This window comes from Zonotrichia albicollis, chromosome 30, assembly GCF_047830755.1.
Source record: "Zonotrichia albicollis isolate bZonAlb1 chromosome 30, bZonAlb1.hap1, whole genome shotgun sequence".
NCBI lineage: Eukaryota > Metazoa > Chordata > Aves > Passeriformes > Passerellidae > Zonotrichia > Zonotrichia albicollis.
The window spans coordinates 4,477,795-4,493,468 of NC_133848.1; the positions used below are offsets into that span (position 1 = coordinate 4,477,795).

The 15,674-nt window shown below is 66.1% G+C and overlaps 2 protein-coding genes and 1 long non-coding RNA gene across 11 annotated transcripts; 2 read left to right on the forward strand and 1 right to left on the reverse strand.

The window, feature by feature from the left end:
- The first annotated feature begins 1,017 nt into the window (after window positions 1-1,017).
- Window positions 1,018-7,490, forward strand: TOMM40L (translocase of outer mitochondrial membrane 40 like). Of its 8 annotated transcripts, none has more exons than XR_012577323.1 (11): window positions 1,018-1,240; window positions 1,542-1,609; window positions 1,693-1,785; window positions 2,702-2,803; window positions 2,885-2,990; window positions 3,992-4,114; window positions 5,391-5,467; window positions 5,545-5,647; window positions 6,468-6,618; window positions 6,662-6,701; window positions 6,732-7,490. XR_012577323.1 is itself a non-coding variant. In XM_074529251.1 (11 exons), the coding sequence occupies exons 1-9, from the start codon at window positions 1,153-1,155 to the stop codon at window positions 6,605-6,607; spliced, it is 900 nt and encodes a 299-aa protein (XP_074385352.1). In that variant the 5' UTR covers window positions 1,018-1,152; the 3' UTR covers window positions 6,608-6,618; window positions 6,684-6,701; window positions 6,732-7,490. The 8 variants fall into 8 exon arrangements, 5 of the variants coding, with proteins under 5 accessions (XP_074385352.1, XP_074385351.1, XP_074385350.1 ...); XR_012577321.1 differs by having other exon boundaries at window positions 6,684-6,728; window positions 6,767-7,490; XR_012577322.1 differs by having other exon boundaries at window positions 6,684-6,728; window positions 6,810-7,490.
- On the reverse strand, window positions 7,460-12,834 carry NR1I3 (nuclear receptor subfamily 1 group I member 3). Of its 2 annotated transcripts, XM_074529248.1 has the most exons (10): window positions 12,573-12,834; window positions 12,042-12,192; window positions 10,864-10,994; window positions 10,404-10,600; window positions 9,603-9,787; window positions 9,351-9,496; window positions 8,137-8,162; window positions 7,939-8,029; window positions 7,754-7,859; window positions 7,460-7,677 (listed from the first exon to the last, which is right to left on the reverse strand). In XM_074529248.1, the coding sequence occupies exons 1-10, from the start codon at window positions 12,697-12,699 to the stop codon at window positions 7,548-7,550; spliced, it is 1,290 nt and encodes a 429-aa protein (XP_074385349.1). In that variant the 5' UTR covers window positions 12,700-12,834; the 3' UTR covers window positions 7,460-7,547. The 2 variants fall into 2 exon arrangements, with proteins under 2 accessions (XP_074385349.1, XP_074385348.1); XM_074529247.1 differs by lacking the exon at window positions 8,137-8,162 and having other exon boundaries at window positions 7,939-8,055.
- On the forward strand, window positions 12,826-14,844 carry LOC141725506 (uncharacterized). Its single transcript, XR_012577324.1, has 3 exons — window positions 12,826-13,072; window positions 14,366-14,420; window positions 14,763-14,844. It is a non-coding gene; the product is annotated as an uncharacterized LOC141725506 (long non-coding RNA).
- The last annotated feature ends 830 nt before the right edge of the window (window positions 14,845-15,674 follow it).

Here is a 15,674-nt window from a genome sequence, read left to right on the forward strand (position 1 = left end):
CCATAAACACTTCCCAACCCCAATCCGTGTCCCCTGTCCCCTTTCCCTGTCCCCAATCCCTCTCCTTGTCCCCTGTCCCCGATCCTATCCCCAGTTCCAATCCCTGTCCCTGTCCCCCCCATCCCCAATCTTTATCCCCCGTCCCTGTCCCCGTCCCCTCTCCCCAATCCCTGTCCCCTCCATGTCCCCAATCCTTGTCCCCTGTCCCCAAATCCCTGTCCCCTCTGTGTCCCCAATCCCAATCCCCATCCCCTCTCCCCGTTCCCTGTCCCTGTCCCCAATCCCAATCCCAATCCCCATCCCGTGTCCCCGATCCTGTCCCCTGTCCCCATCCTCGTCCCTGTCCTCTGTCCCTGTCCCCCTCCTGTCCCCATCCCCATCCCTTGTCCCCTCCCTGTCCCCTCTTGTCCCCAGTCCCAATCCCTGTCCCCTCCTGTCCCTGTCCCTGTCCCTGTCCCCCGCTGTCCCCTCACCTTTCCGGTGTCGCTGCAGTTTTGGGGTCTCCCCTCCCCCGGCCCCGTTTTTATCCCGATCCCGCCCCCCCGGGCAAACACGGCGGGGCCGAGGGGCAGCGCGGGGGGGCCCTGTCCCCTCCTGTCCCCTCCTGTCCCCTCTGTCCCTAAGGGCCGAAGGTTGTCGCCCGCGCTGTCACCGACCCCCACCGGGCTGGGGACACGGGGGCAAAGGGCGGCGGTGGCACCGGCGACAAAGGTCGCAGTCCCCCCGGTCACTGCGGGGATGGGGACAGGGCAGGGGACACGCGGGGGTGGCGCGGGGAGGGGACAGTGGGGCGATGGCGACAGAGGGGACAGGGAGGGGACACGGGGAGGGGACATGGGGGGGTCCAGATTTGGGGACAGTGGGGATTTGGGGACATGAGGGGGACACGCGGGAATTGGGGACACTCGGGATTTGGGGATTTGGGGACACGCGCGGGACCGGAGGGTAGCGCGGAACGCTCCCGCCACGGAACATCCCCGCTCGGGTCCAGGTTGCCGGAGGGGTCGCATTCCGGCGCGGTCCCTCCCTCCCCGCTCAGCCAATGGGCGGCGCGCGTTGCCCGCAGGCAAGATGGCGGCGGCGCCCCCCCTGAAGGCGCTCCGGGCGGCGCCGCCCGCGATGGCGGCGGCCGGCGGGGGCCCGTGAGGGGCCATGGGCAACGCCGAGGGCCGGGCCCCGCGCCGGGCCCAGCCCCGCGGCAACCCCGGCAGCTTCGATGAGCTGCACCGGCTCTGCAAAGGTGCGGGGACGGCGGGGAAGCGCGGGGGAGGACAGCGGGGCTGAGGGGACAGAGGGGTTGTGAGGGGACACAGGGGCTGAGGGGACACCGGAGAGCCCCGGGGTCAGGGGACACTGGGGTGAGGAGGGGACAGCGGGGGTGGCAGCGGTGTCCCCTGGCGGGCTGGCCCTGGGGTGTCATTGCTGTCCCCAAAACGGGGCTGAGGGTGTCACCTGGGGGGTGACAGCCATTCCTGGGGGTCACAACTGTGTCCCCAGGGGTGACAGCCGTGTCCCCAGGGGTGACAGCCGTGTCCCCCCAGAGGTGTTCCCGCCGCAGATGGAGGGGGTGAAGCTGATCGTCACCAAGACCCTGAGCAGCCACTTCCAGGTGGGACAGGGGACACCTGGGGACACCTGTGGGATGCCCCCCCACGCTGTCCCTGTCCCTGGGAGCTGTCCCTGTCCCCGCAGGTGACACACACGGTGCACATGAGCACCCTGGGCCCCTCCGGGTACCGCTTCAACGCCACCTTCGTGGGGGACCGCCAGCTGGGGCCCACCGAGGTGACAGCGCGGGTGACACTGGGCTGAGGGGTGGCAGCGGGGGTGGCACGGGGGATGTCACCTGGTCTGGAGCCTCATGGTCACCGCCAGGCCACCAGTGGCTCACTGTGGCCATCTGTGACCCAAGGGTGGTTGGTGGCCTCAGGGTGGCCCTGGGGTCATTGGTGGCTTCAGGGATGTGGGTGGCCCTCGGGTGAGGGGGGGTCCCAAGTGGCTCCAGGGTCATTGGTGGCCTTGTGGTCATCAGTGGTTTGGGGTCATTGGTGGCCCTGGTGGCCCCAGGTGGCCCTGGGCTCGTTGGTGGCCTCACCATGGCCGCAGTGCCAGGTCCCAGCCAGCCCCAGGGGTGCTTGGTGGTGGCCCTGTGTCCCCCTGTCCCTGTGTTCCCCTGTCCCCAGGTGTTCCCCTGTCCCTGTCTCTGTCCCCATGCCCTGTGCTGTCCCCACGTGTCCCCCTGTCCCTGTCCCCATCCCTGTGCTGTCCCCAGGTGTCCCCTGTCCCTGTCTCTGTCCCATCCCCTGTGCTGTCCCCAGGTGTCCCCTGTCCCCATCCTGTGCTGTCCCCAGGTGTCCCCATCCCCTGTCCCCATCCCTGTGCTGTCCCCAGGTGTCCCCTGTCCCCATGCCCTGTGCTGTCCCCAGGTGTCCCCATCCCCTGTCCCCATCCCTGTGCTTTCCCCAGGTGTCCCCTGTCCCTGTCCCCATCCCTGTGCTGTCTCCAGGTGTCCCCATCCCCTGTCCCCATCCCTGTGCTGTCCCCAGGTGTCCCCATCCCCTGTCCCCATCCCTGTGCTGTCCCCAGGTGTCCCCTGTCCCCATGCCCTGTGCTGTCCCCAGGTGTTCCCTGTCCCTGTCCCCATCCTGTGCTGTCCCCAGGTGTCCCCCTGTCCCTGTCCCCATCCCTGTGCTGTCCCCAGGTGTTCCCCATGCTGCTTGGGGACATGGACAGCAGTGGCAGCCTCAATGCCCAGGCCCTGCACCTGCTGGGTGACCACCTCCGTGCCAAGGCCGTGTTCCAGGTGAGCCGGGGGTGCCACACCCGTGCCAGCCGCTCCCTGCCCGTCCCCTGGTGCCACCAGCAGCTCTGTCCCTGTCCCCAGACACACCAGGCCAAGTTTGTGACGTGGCAGTTCGACGGCGAGTACCGGGGCGAGGACTGCACGGCCACGCTGACCCTGGGCAACCCCGACCTGCTGGGCGGCTCCGGTGAGTGCCAGGCCCTGTGTGACCCTGGGGACACTGCTGAGACTGTGCCCGACCCTGTGTGACTCTGGGGACACTGTGAGATTGTGCCCGGCCCTGTGTGACCCTGGGGACACTGCTGAGATTGTGCCCAGCCCTGTGTAACCTTGGGGACACTGCTGAGATTGTGCCCAACCCTGTGTGACCCTGGGGACACTGCTGAGATTGTGCCCGGCCCTGGGGACACTGCTGGGACTGTGCCCGGCCCTGTGTGACCCTGGGGACACTGTGAGATTGTGCCCGGCCCTGGGGACACTGCTGAGATTGTGCCCAACCCTGGGGACACTGCTGAGATTGTGCCCGGCCCTGTGTGACCCTGGGGACACTGTGAGATTGTGCCCGGCCCTGGGGACACTGCTGAGATTGTGCCCAACCCTGGGGACACTGCTGAGATTGTGCCCGGCCCTGGGGACACTGCTGAGACTGTGCCCGACCCTGTGTGACCCTGGGGACAGGGCTGAGATTGTGCCCAGCCCTGTGTGACCCTGGGGACACTGCTGAGACTGTGCCTGGCCCTGGGGACACTGCTGAGATTGTGCCCAGCCCTGTGTGACCCTGGGGACACTGCTGAGATTGTGCCCGACCCTGGGGACACTGCTGAGATTGTGCCCAACCCTGGGGACACTGCTGAGATTGTGCCCGACCCTGGGGACAGGGCTGAGACTGTGCCCGGCCCTGTGTGACCCTGGGGACACTGCTGAGATTGTGCCCGGCCCTGGGGACACTGCTGGGACTGTGCCCGGCCCTGTGTGACCCTGGGGACACTGCTGAGATTGTGCCCGGCCCTGGGGACACTGCTGAGATTGTGCCCGGCTCTGTGTGACCCTGGGGACACCGCCCCGGCCCCACCCCAGGGACACCGCCCTGCCCCGCCCTGCCCCGCCCCACTCAGCCCCACCCCAGCCCCCCCTCCCCCCGGTGCCAGGGCCCCGTCTGAGGCGTGGCTGTCCCCGCTGTCCCCGCAGTGATCGTGGTGGCACATTTCCTGCAGAGCGTCACCGCCCGCCTGGTGCTGGGCGGGGAGCTCGTGTACCACCGACGGCCCGGGGAGGAGGGAGCCATCCTCACCCTGGCCGGGAAATACTCGGGTACGGACACCTGGGGACTGATGGGACACCTTGGGGACACTGGGGACAGAGGGGACACACTGGGGACAGATGGGGATAGATGGAACACCTGGGGACACTGGGGACAGATGGGACACCTTGGGGACAGATGGGGACAGATGGGGATAGATGGGGACACAGGGGCTGATGGGGACAGATGAGACACACTGGGGACACTGGGGACAGAGGGGACACACTGGGGACTGATGGGGACAGATGGGACACCTGGGGGACAGATGGGGATAGATGGGGACACAGGGGCTGATGGGGACAGATGAGACATACTGGGGACAGATGGGACACACTGGGGACACCTGGGGACAGATGGGACACCTTGGGGACACTGGGGACAGATGGAACACCTGGGGACACCAGGGGACAGAGGGGACACACTGGGGACTGATGGGGATAGATGGGGACACAGGGGCTGATGGGGACAGATGAGACACACGGGGGACACTGGGAACAGAGGGAACACACTGGGGACAGAGGGGACACACTGGGGACAGATGGGACACCTGGGGACACCGGGCACAGATGGGACACCTTGGGGACCCTGGGGACAGATGGGGACACAGGGGCTGATGGGGACTGATGGGGACAGATGAGACACACTGGGGACACACTGGGGACAGATGGGACACCTGGGGACACTGGGGACAGAGGGGACACACTGGGGACTCATGGGGACAGATGGAATACCTGGGGACACGAGGCGACAGAGGGGACACACTGGGGACAGATGGGGATAGATGGGGACACGGGCTGATGGGGACTGATGGGGACAGATGAGACACACTGGGGACTGATGGGACATCTTGGGGACAGGTGGGGATGGATGGGACTGATGGGACAGGTGGGTCTGATGGGGATAGCAGGGGACAGATGGGGACTGATGGGGGCAGCTGGGACACCTTGGGGACAGCTGGGGACATCTGGGACTGATGGGGATTGCAGGGACAGATAGGACAGATGAAGACAAATAGGGAAAGATGGGACAGATGGCGACAGCTGGGGATGCCTGCAGACACCTGGGGACATCTGGGGGATACCTGGGGACATCTGGGGACATCTCAGGAAACCTGGAGACAGCTTGTGGAGACCTGGGGAGGCCTCAGGAACACCTCTGGGACACCTTGGGGACGCCTGGGAACACTTGGGGACACCTGGGGAAACCTGGAGATGCCTCAGGGACAACTTGGTGACACCTTGGGGACACCTTGGGGACCCCTGGGGACATTGCCTTTCTCTGTTACAGCCCCGAACTGGGTGACAACGCTCAACGTGGGCTATGGAGGAGCCCACGCCAGCTACTACCACCGGGCCAACGAGCAGGTGCGTGTCCCCAAATGTCCCCCACAGTGTCCCTTGGTGTCCCCGCTGTCCCCACGGTGTCCCCACTGTCCCCACAGGTGCAGGTGGGTGTGGAGCTGGAGGCCAACACCCGTTTGCAGGAGAGCACCTTCACCTTCGGCTACCAGCTCACCCTGCCCGGGGCCAACGCCGTCTTCAGAGGTGGGCACTGTCCCCTCCGTGTCCCCTCCGTGTCCCCTCCGTGTCCCCTTCGTGTCCCCTCCTGGCCACTGGCACCTGCCAGGGGCACTCAGTGTCCCCACTGTCACCAGCTGGTGGCGCTCAGGTGTCCCCACTGTCACCTGCCAGGGATCTGCTCAGATGTCCCTGCAGTCACCTGTTGGTGGCATTCAGGTGTCCCTGTGTCCCCTGCCGGTGTCACTCAGGTGTCCCCGTGTCCCCAGCCGGTGTCACTGAGTGTCCCCGTGTCCCCTGCTTGTGTCACTCAGATGTCCCCACTGTCATCTGGCACTCAGGTGTCCCTGTGTCACTTGCTGGTGTCACTGAGTGTCCCCGTGTCCCCAGCCGGTGTCACTGAGTGTCCCCTGTCCCCTGACGGTGTCACTGAGTGTCTCTGTGTCACCTTCTGGTGTCACTCAGGTGTCCCTGTGTCCCCTGCTTGTGTCACTCAGGTGTCCCCGTGTCCCCTGCTGGTGTCACTGAGTGTCCCGTGTCCCCAGCCGGTGTCACTGAGTGTCCCCGTGTCCCCAGCCGGTGTCACTGAGTGTCCCCTGTCCCCTGTCAGTGTCACTGAGTGTCCCTGTGTCCCCAGCCGGTGTCACTGAGCGTCTCCGTGTCCCCAGCCAGTGTCACTGAGTGTCCCTGTGTCCCCAGCCGGTGTCACTGAGCGTCTCCGTGTCCCCAGCCAGTGTCACTGAGTGTCCCCGTGTCCCCAGCCGGTGTCACTGAATGTCCCCTGTCAGTGTCACTGAGTGTCCCCGTGTCCCCTGTCGGTGTCACTGAGTGTCCCCTGTCCCCGCAGGGCTCCTGGACAGCAACTGGAGCGTGGGGGGGGTGCTGGAGAAGAAGCTGCCGCCGCTGCCGGTGACGCTGGCGCTGGGAGCGTTCCTGAACCACTGCAGGAGCCGCTTCCACTGCGGCTTCACCGTCACCGTGGGATGAGCCCGGGGACAGGGGCAGCAGGGACAGGACAGGGGACAGCAGGGACAGGACAGGGGGACAGCAGGGACAGGACAGGGGGACAGCAGGGACAGCAGGGACAGGACAGGGGACAGCAGGGACAGTGGGGACAGGACAGGGGGACAGCAGGGACAGGGACAGCGGGGACAGCAGGGACAGGACAGGGACAGCAGGGACAGGACAGGGGGACAGCAGGGACAGCAGGGACAGGACAGGGGACAGCAGGGACAGGGGGGACAGGACACGGGGACAGGGGACAGCAGGGACAGTGGGACAGCAGGGACAGGACAGCGGAGACAGCAGGGACAGGGGGGACAGAGGGGACAGGACAGTGGGACAGCAGGGACACTGGGGACAGCTGGGACAGGAGAACAAGACAGTGGGGACAGGGGACAGTAGGGACAGGATAACAGGGACAGCGGGGACAGTGGAGACAGCAGGTACAGGACAACAGACACAGGACAGTGGGGATGGCACAGTGGGGACAGGACAGCAGGGACATGAGAACAGTGGGGATAGCAGCGACAGGACAGCGGGGACAATGGGGACAGGACAGCAGGGACATGGGAGAGCAGGGACAGGACAGTGGGGACACGAGGACAGCGTGTGGTGGCACCGTCCTGCTCAGGGAGCTGCCAGGCCAGGCCGTGTAGGTGCCACAGGGACAGCGGGGACACGGCGGGCTGGGGACAGCGAGTGACAGCGCCACGGGGGGGGCTGAGGGTCCTCGTTGTCCCCAGTGCCACTCTCTGGGGGTGGCCGCTGCCATGGGGGTGCTCCCCATTGTCCCCATGGCGGCCGTGCCTCAGTTTCCCCGCGGTGACACGCCCGGGAGCCAGGATAAATAAAGGAGCTTTACTCTGTGCCTGGAGGCAGCTGGGGGTGACACTTGGGGACAGGAGGGTGACACGGGGGACCGTGCTCAGCTGATGATCTCGGAGAGCAGCGGCGTCATGGCCGACAGGTCCTGGATGTGCAGGATCTGCCGCGTGTTCTCCACCTTCAGCGTCTGCAGCTCCGTCAGCAGCAGCAGCAGTTTGGCGTACAGGAACCTTGGGGGACACCCAGCCCGCTCTGGTGGCCGTCCCCACCCCCTTGGGGACAATGCCACCCCGTCCCAAAGCTCACCTGCCCTCCTCGGGGGGGTGCTGGTGGTCGATGTAGCTCTTGAGGGTCAGCGCCACCTTCTCCTGGAACTGGTCGATGGCCTCGCGCTGGGCGATGCCAGCATGGTCTGAGGGGACACGGGGTGACCTCAGCGGGGCTTTGGGGACATTGGGGTGTCCCCGTGTCCCCGCCAAGGTGGGGCTTACCTGGTGAGAAGAGCAGCATGGCCTGGAGCAGCGCGTACTCGGCCTCGTGCAGCCGCAGGCGCCGCAGGCTCTCGTGGAACTTGAGCAGCGGCTCCAGGTACACCTGCTGGAACCCAGCTGGGAGGGGGGACACAAATCCCTGGGTTAGGGTGGGGAGTGGCTTTGGGACTGGTCCCCACCCTTGTCACCAAGTGTCACCTCCAGGTACACCTGCTGGAACCCGGCTGGGGAGGGAGGACACAAAATCCTGGGTTAGGGCAGGGAGTGGCTTTGGGATTGGTCCCCACCATTGTCACCTCCAGGGATACCTGCTGGAACCCGGCTGGGAGGGACACAAATCCCTGGGTTAAGGCAGGGAGTGGCTTTGGGATTGGTCCCTGCATTGTCACCAAGTGTCACCTCCAGGGACACCTCCAGGTGGTGGCTCTGAACTGCCCTGGGCAGCTCTTCCAAGGGTTTTTCCTATTTTTAGGAAGAATTTTCCCAAATTTCCCCCCTGAGCCTCCCCTGGCACAGCTGGAGGCTCTGTCCCCTTGTGTCCTCAGCTGTCCCCATTGTCCCCAAGGTGTCCCCAGGTGTACCCAGGTTTGCGGATGGTGTAGCAGCGGTGGTTGCACTCCCGTTGTCCCCAGTGTCCCCAATGTCCCCAATGTCCCCAGTGTCCCCAGTGTCCCCAATGTCCCCAGTGTCCCCAATGCCCCCAGGTGTCCCCAAGGTGTCCCCAAGGTACCCAGGGCCCCATCATGGATGGTGTAGCAGCACTGCCTGCACTCCCAGGTGTCCCCAATGTCCCCAGTGTCCCCAATGTCCCCAGTGCCCCCAGGTGTCCCCAATGTCCCCAAGGTGTCCCCAGGTACCCAGGGCCCCATCGCGGATGGTGTAGCAGCGCTGGTCGCACTCCCATTGTCCCCATTGTCCCCAAGGTGTCCCCAATGCCCCCAGGTGTCCCCAAGGTGTCCCCAGGTACCCAGGGCCCCATCACGGATGGTGTAGCAGCGCTGCCCGCACTCCCAGGTGTCCCCAATGTCCTCATTGTCCCCACTGTCCTCAGTGTCCCCAGGTGTCCCCATTGTCCCCAATGCCCCCAGGTGTCCCCAATGTCCCCAGGTGTCCCCGTGTCCCCAATGTTCCCAGGTGTCCCCATTGTCCCCACTGTCCCCGGGTGTCCCCAAGGTGTCCCCAGGTACCCAGGGCCCCGTCGCGGATGGTGTAGCAGCGCTGCCCGCACTCCCATTGTCCCCAATGTCCCCAGCTGTCCCCAGTGTCCCCAATATCCCCAGCTGTCCCCAATGTCCCCACGGTACCCAGGGCCCCGTCGCGGATGGTGTAGCGGCGCTGGTCGCACTCCCATTGTCCCCAATGCCCCCAGGTGTCCCCAATGTCCCCAGCTGTCCCCATTGTCCCCACGGTACCCAGGGCCCCGTCGCGGATGGTGTAGCAGCGCTGCCCGCACTCCCAGGCCTTGGTTCGCGGGTTGAACACGGTGTTGAAGCGGATCTGGCAGATGCCCAGCGTGGCCCCTTTGAGCAGCGAGATCTGCGCCTCCATTGGCAAGCTCCTGCCGGGGGAGGGGACACGGCGGCGACACGGCGGCGACACGGTGACAGGGCAGCGGGGTGGCACCCGCCCGCCACCGCCGGCCCCCCGCGGTGTCCCCCGCGCACCTGAACGCCGGGATCTCCTTGGCGAACTTGATCACCTGCTGGATCATGAACGTGCTCAGGTCCGCGAACTGCGGCAGCAGCGACAGCACGTCCGGCAGCGCCTCCTCCCGCGGCGACAGCGACAGCGACACCCCCGCCGCGACAGCCCCGCCAGGGGGGCTCGGCACCAGCAGGCGCACGGCGGGCTGGGGACAGCGAGGGGACAGCGCTGGGACAGGCGGGACAGCGAGGGGACAGGCGGGGACAGAGAGGGGACAGAGAGGGGACAGCGCCGGGGACAGCGAGGGGACAGCGCTGGGGACAAGTGGGGACAGGCGGGGTGGCGGTGGGGACGCGTGGGGAATCGTGGGGACAGTCAGGATATCTTTGGGGACAGTTGGGGCATTTTTGGGGACAGTTGAGGCATCGTGGGGACAGTCAGGACATTTTTAGGGACAATCTGGGCACACGTGGGGACAGTCAGGACATTTTTAGGGACAGTCAGGGTACACGGGGGGAAGTCAGGACACCTTTTGGGACATTTGGGACATTGTGGGGACAGTCAGGACATCTTTGGGGACAGCTGGGGTATCTTTGGGAACAGTGAGGACATCTTTGGGGACAGGGGGTCCCATTGGCGACAGGGGTCTAGTTTGGGGACAGGGGGTCACATTTGGTGACAGGAGGTCCCGTTTAGGGACAGGGATGTCTCGTTTGGGGACAGGGGTGTCCCGTTTGAGGACAAGGGGTCCCGTTTAGGGACAGGGATGTCCCGTTTGGGGACAGAGATGTCCCCTTGGCGACAGGGCTGTCCCCGCTCACCCAGCAGTGCATGAACTGCGAGAAGCTGGAGTCGAAGGTTCGCTGGTGGGCGCCGATGAGCAGCGCGATCAGCTCCTGCTGCTCTGCCGTCAGTCCCTCGTGTCCCCGCTGTCCCTCGTGTCCCCGCTGTCCCCCGGGCTGTCCCCGCTGTCCCCGCAGCTCCCGCCGCCGCCGCAGCGCCTCCTCCGACATGATCACTGCCACCCCCGGCCCGTGTCACCGCTGTCACCGCAGCCACAGGTGACAGCGATCGGGGACACCCGAGCAGGTCCCAGCTGTCCCCGCTGTACCACATCCCCTGCTGCCACCTCTGTCCCCTCCCCTGCCACCCCACTCTGTCCCCGTCATCCCACCCGGCTGCTCCCCCATGTCCCCTGTCCCCTGTGTCCCCTGTATGTCCTCCCTCTCTGCCCTGCCCCGTGTCCCCCCGGTGTCCCCCGGTGTCCCCCGTGTCACTCACTGTCCCTCCTCATGCCCACGTCCAGGCACTTCTGCAGGCGGCAGGCCTGGCACTGTCGCCGCTTGGCCTTGGTGACAGGACAGCGCCGCGCCAGGGGACACGAGAAACGGACACCCTTGAGGATGGAGCGCCTGCGGGGACACCGGGACACTGCCACCAGGGGGACACGGGGACACTGCCACCAGGGGGACACGGGCACTGCCACCGAGGGGACACGGGCACTGCCACCAGGGGGACACTGCCACCAGGAATGGAGACACTGCCACCAGGGGGACACGGACACTGCCACCGAGGGGACACAGACACTGCCACCAGGAATGGAGACACTGCCACCTCGGCATGGGGACACTGCCACCAGGGGGACACGGGCACTGCCACCAAGGGGACACTGCCACTGCCACTGCAGGATGGGGACACAGCCGCTGTCACCGTGTGTCCTCAGCCACAGGGCTGTCCCCTTTTGTCACGTGCTGTCCCCATCCATGGGACCGTCCTGTGCCACCCTCCTCTCCCTCCCCAGTCCCTCCTGTCCCCACCTCCCCATTTTGTCCCCTCACCCTGTCCCCTTGTCCCACCCCATTTTGTCCCTCCCTGTCCCCAGCTGTCCCTGCAGCATCCCTGCAGTGTCCTCAGCTGTCCCCACGGTGTCCCCAACTGGCCCCAACTGTCCCCGTGGTGTCCCTGCAGTGTCCCCGCAATGTCCCTGCGGTGTCCCCACAGTGTCCCCGTCTGTCCCCACGGTGTCCCTGCAGTGTCCCCAGCTGTCCTCGCAATGCCCCCACAGTGTCCCCAACTGTCCCCACAGTGTCCCCAGAGTATCCCCAGCTGTCCCCACCTTGTCCCTGCAGTGTCCCCACAGTGTCCCCACATTGTCCCCGCAGTGTCCCCACATTGTCCCCGCAGTGTCCCCACAGTGTCCCCACAGTGTCCCCACGTGTCCCCATGGTGTCCCCGTAGCCTCCCCGCAGTGTCCCCGGTTATCCTTGGCTGTCCCCAGCTGTCCCCACAGTGTCCCCAGCAGTCCCTGACCATCCCCACGTTGTCCCTGCAGTATCCCCAGCTGTCCCCGGTTATCCTCGGCTGTCCCCACAGTGTCCCCACAGTGTCCCCACAGTGTCCCCTCAGTGTCCCCTCAGTGTCCCCGCGGTGTCCCCTCAGTGTCCCCGCGGTGTCCCCACCTGAAGAAGCCCTTGCAGCCCTCGCAGCTCATCACGTGGAAGTGGTACCCGTTAGCCCTGTCCCCGCACACGGCGCACACTTTGTCACCGTCGGCCTCCGTGTCCCCAGGGGGGTCCTGGGCTGTGCCGGGGGGGCTCTGCAGGGACTCGCCTGGGGACACGGGGACAGCGGGGGTGACACACAGCCAGCACCGCTCCCGTCCCCTCGAGGCCACCTCGAGTCACCGCGTCCCGTGGCGCTGTCACCCATGCGAACTCCCCCATCCCCACGGTGTCCCCTCCTGTCCCCGTGGTGTCCCCTCCTGTCCCTGCGTGTCCTGCCAGCCCCCGAGTGTCCCCTGCATTCCCTGAGTGTCCCCTCTGGTCCCCGAATGTCCCTGAGTGTCTCCAAGTGTCCCCGCCAGCCCCAACATGTCCCCAATGGGGACAAAGTGACCCTGCTGGTCCCCGTCTGTCCCGCCAGCCCCTATGTGTCCCCTCCTGTCCCCTCCTGTCCCCTCCGGTCCCCTCCTGTCCCCCTGCTGGCGGTACCTGAGTCGGTGTCCCCCGGTGCTGTCGGTGACAGGGAATTGTCCCCTCGCAGTGAGGGGACATCGTGTCCCTCCATGTCCCCGGCGGTCCCCGCGTGTCCCTGGAGGTCTCCGAGTGTCCCCTCCATTCCCCGAGTGTCCCTGATGGTCCCTGGGTGTCCCCTCCGTTCTCTGTGTGTCCCCTCCGGTCCTCGGATGTCCCCTCCTGTCCCGGCTGTCCCCTCCGGTCTCTGTGTGTCCCCTCCTGTCCCGGTTGTCCCCGCGTGTCACCGGCGGTCCCAGGAAGGGCCGCGTGGAGTTTGAACCTTGAACTTGGGGCTGCGACAGGCGGGGACAGAGCGCGGGGCGGGGGGGGACAGGTGGCACCGGGGGTGGCACTGGGGGTGGCACCTGGGGCAGGACAAGCGGGGACAGAGGGACACGGGGACAGACAGACGGACAGAGACCCGCAGAGGGGACAGCGAGGCACGGAGGGGACAGCCAGGATGTCACAGCCGCGAGGTGAGGGTGGCACCCCGTGTCACACACGGTGGTGGCCGTCCTGCCACCGCTGTCCCCACAGGGAGGTCACTGTCACCAGCGCCATAAGGGGATTGGCAGTGCCACCATCCCGGGACAGCGCCTGTGCTCTGTCCCCAGGTGTCACCCCAACAGGAGGGTGGCACTTGGGGGACTCAGGGTCACCCTGGTGCCCTCAAGCTCCCCTGTGTCCCCTCGTGCCCCCGTCCCACCTCCCATGTCCCCATGTCCCCAGTGTCCCCAGTGTCCCACAATTCCTCCGTGTCCCCTGGGTCCCCATGTCCCCAAAGTCCTCAATGTCACCAATGTTCCCAATGTCACCGGTGTTCCCCTGTGTCCCCATGTCCCGAATGTCCCACAATGTCTCCATGTCCCCAGTGTCCCCCTGTGTCTTCCAGTTCCCCGTGTCCCCGAATGTCCCCAATGTCCCCCTGTGTCCCCAATGTCCCCCCATGTCCCCAATATCCCAGATGTTTCCCTGTGTCCTGCTGTGTCCCCATGTCCCCAATGTCCCCAATATCCCAAATATTCCTCCGTGTCCCCCATGTCCACCAGGTCCCACTACATCCCCCTGTGTCCCCATGCCCCCAAAGTCCCCCTACGTCCCCCAATGTCCCCTTGTCCCATTCATGTTCCCATGTCCCCCAATGTCCCCGAGTCCCCTCTGTGTCCTCAATGTCCCCCCCAATGTCCCCCCCAATGTCCCCCCCAATGTCCCCAATGTCCCCAATGCCCCTCTGTGTCCCCAATGTCCCCCCCGTATCCGTCGCTCCTTGATCGGGGGGGAGGAGCCACCCTCATGGGCGTGTCCCCTGCCGGACCCACCCCCTCTCCCCATTGGCTGCTCCTTGCTGTCACTCAAACCCCGCGCCTATAAACGCGGCGGAGGCAGCGCCAATCCCGCACTCGGAGCGGCGGCGGCACCGGGCGGGATGAGCGAGGTGGGGACACCGGGGGGTAACGGGGGCACCGGGGGGTAACGGGGGGGATGAGCGAGGTGCGGGAACCGGGAGGCACCGGAACCGGGACTCTGCCCCTTTTCCCGGGGCTTCCAGCACCGGGCGGGGAGCAGCGCTGGGAGCGGCAATGGGACCACGACAGGGGCGACACTTTGGGGACCCCAGGCCACCGGTGTCACCTCCCCTGTCCCCCCGGGCCCTCCTCTCAGCGCAGCCCCCGTGAGCCCCACTCGGGCTGGAGGCTGTGGGGGCCCTGGGGACAATGTGGGGACAATGCGGGGACCTTGTGTCACCTCCGGGTCCCCTCTCTCCGCAGCGCAGTCCCCGTGTCCCCCCCTCCGCGGCGGAGGCCCCCGGTGGGCAGCAGCAAGGTGAGGAGCGCGGGTTCGCTGTCACCGCTGTCACCTCTGTCACCTCTGTCACCAGGGTCCCCCCATTGTCCCCGTCCTTGCGGGGGGTGGCACCTGCGTGCATTTGGGGACCTCCCCTGTCCCCTCGGAAGTGTCGTGGTGTCCCCCCTGGGAGGGGTCCCGTGGTGTCCCGTGTCCCCCAGGGGGATGGCAGTGTGTCCATCTGAGTGTCCCCACAGTCAGTCTGGGGGTGCCAGGCTGTTCCTTGTCCCCAAGGTTGGTGGCAGGGTGTCCCCATGGTCAATATGGGGGTGGCAGGCTGTCCCCAAGCGTGTCCCCGTCCTGTCCCCCCCTGCCCGGCAGCCAAAGCTGATCCCAAGAAGGAGGAAGAGGAGGAGGAAGAGGAGATCGACATCGACCTGAGCGCGCCCGAGACGGAGCGAGCGGCTCTCGCCATCCAGGGCCGCTTCCGCCGCTCCCGCCAGCGCCGGGGGGAGCCGCGGCCCTGAGGGGACCCCCGGGACCCCCGTGGGGACCCCCCGGGACCCCCAAACCCCGTGGGGACCCTCCCGAGGGGACCTCGACCCTTCCCTGCCCGGTGCGGGGACCGCGAGTGACACCTGGGGGGATTTGGGGGGGTGACACAGCCCCGTGTCCCCAAGGGGAGGTGGCCCTGGGGAGGGGGCGGCGTGGGACCCCCCGCTTTCCATGGGAACCCCAATTTTCCATGGGATCCCAATTTTTCCATGGAATTCCCCATTTTCCTGTCCCGTGGTGGCGTTGGGGACAAGCCCGGTGTCCCCAAACGAGGGACACACCCGGTGTCCCCAAACGGGGGGACGGGTCCCGCTGCAGCCCTCAGCCCAAGAAATCGGGGGTCCCCACATTTCTGTCACTGTCACCGCCCCCTCCCCACATTTCTGTCATTGTCGCTGTCCCCTGCACCCCGAGGGGCTTTTGGCCCGCGTAGAGAATAAAGAGTGAGGAAGAGGAGGCTGCGCTGGGGGCTCGGAGGAATTTGGGGAGGGGTCCCCAGTGAGAGCGTTTTGGGGGGATTACAGCCGAATTTTGGGGGGGTTACAGCTGAATTTTTGGGGGGATTACAGCCGAATTTTGGGGGATTTGCAGGAGGATCTGGAGGGGTTTCACAGCCAGGTTTTGGGGGGAATTGCAGAAGGATTTTGGGGGAGTTCGCAGCCGAATTTTGGGATGCGTGTGCAGCCAGATTTGGGAGTTCACGGGAGGATTTCGGGGGGATTCTCAGCCCAATTTTGG

Excerpts from the sequence above, each read along its gene's own strand:
- TOMM40L (XM_074529250.1), top strand. The coding sequence starts at position 1,153 with ATGGGCAACGCCGAGGGCCGGGCCCCGCGCCGGGCCCAGCCCCGCGGC. Across the intron at positions 2,804-2,884 it reads GTGCCAAGGCCGTGTTCCAG|ACACACCAGGCCAAGTTTGT; the intron begins GTGAGCCGGGGG and ends CCCTGTCCCCAG. Across the intron at positions 4,115-5,390 it reads CCTGGCCGGGAAATACTCGG|CCCCGAACTGGGTGACAACG; the intron begins GTACGGACACCT and ends TCTCTGTTACAG.
- NR1I3 (XM_074529247.1), bottom strand. The coding sequence starts at position 12,699 with ATGGAGGGGACACTCGGAGACCTCCAGGGACACGCGGGGACCGCCGGG. Across the intron at positions 10,601-10,863 it reads CGTGGGCATGAGGAGGGACA|TGATCATGTCGGAGGAGGCG; the intron begins GTGAGTGACACG and ends CGGGGGTGGCAG. Across the intron at positions 9,788-10,403 it reads CGCAGTTCATGCACTGCTGG|CCCGCCGTGCGCCTGCTGGT; the intron begins GTGAGCGGGGAC and ends CGCTGTCCCCAG.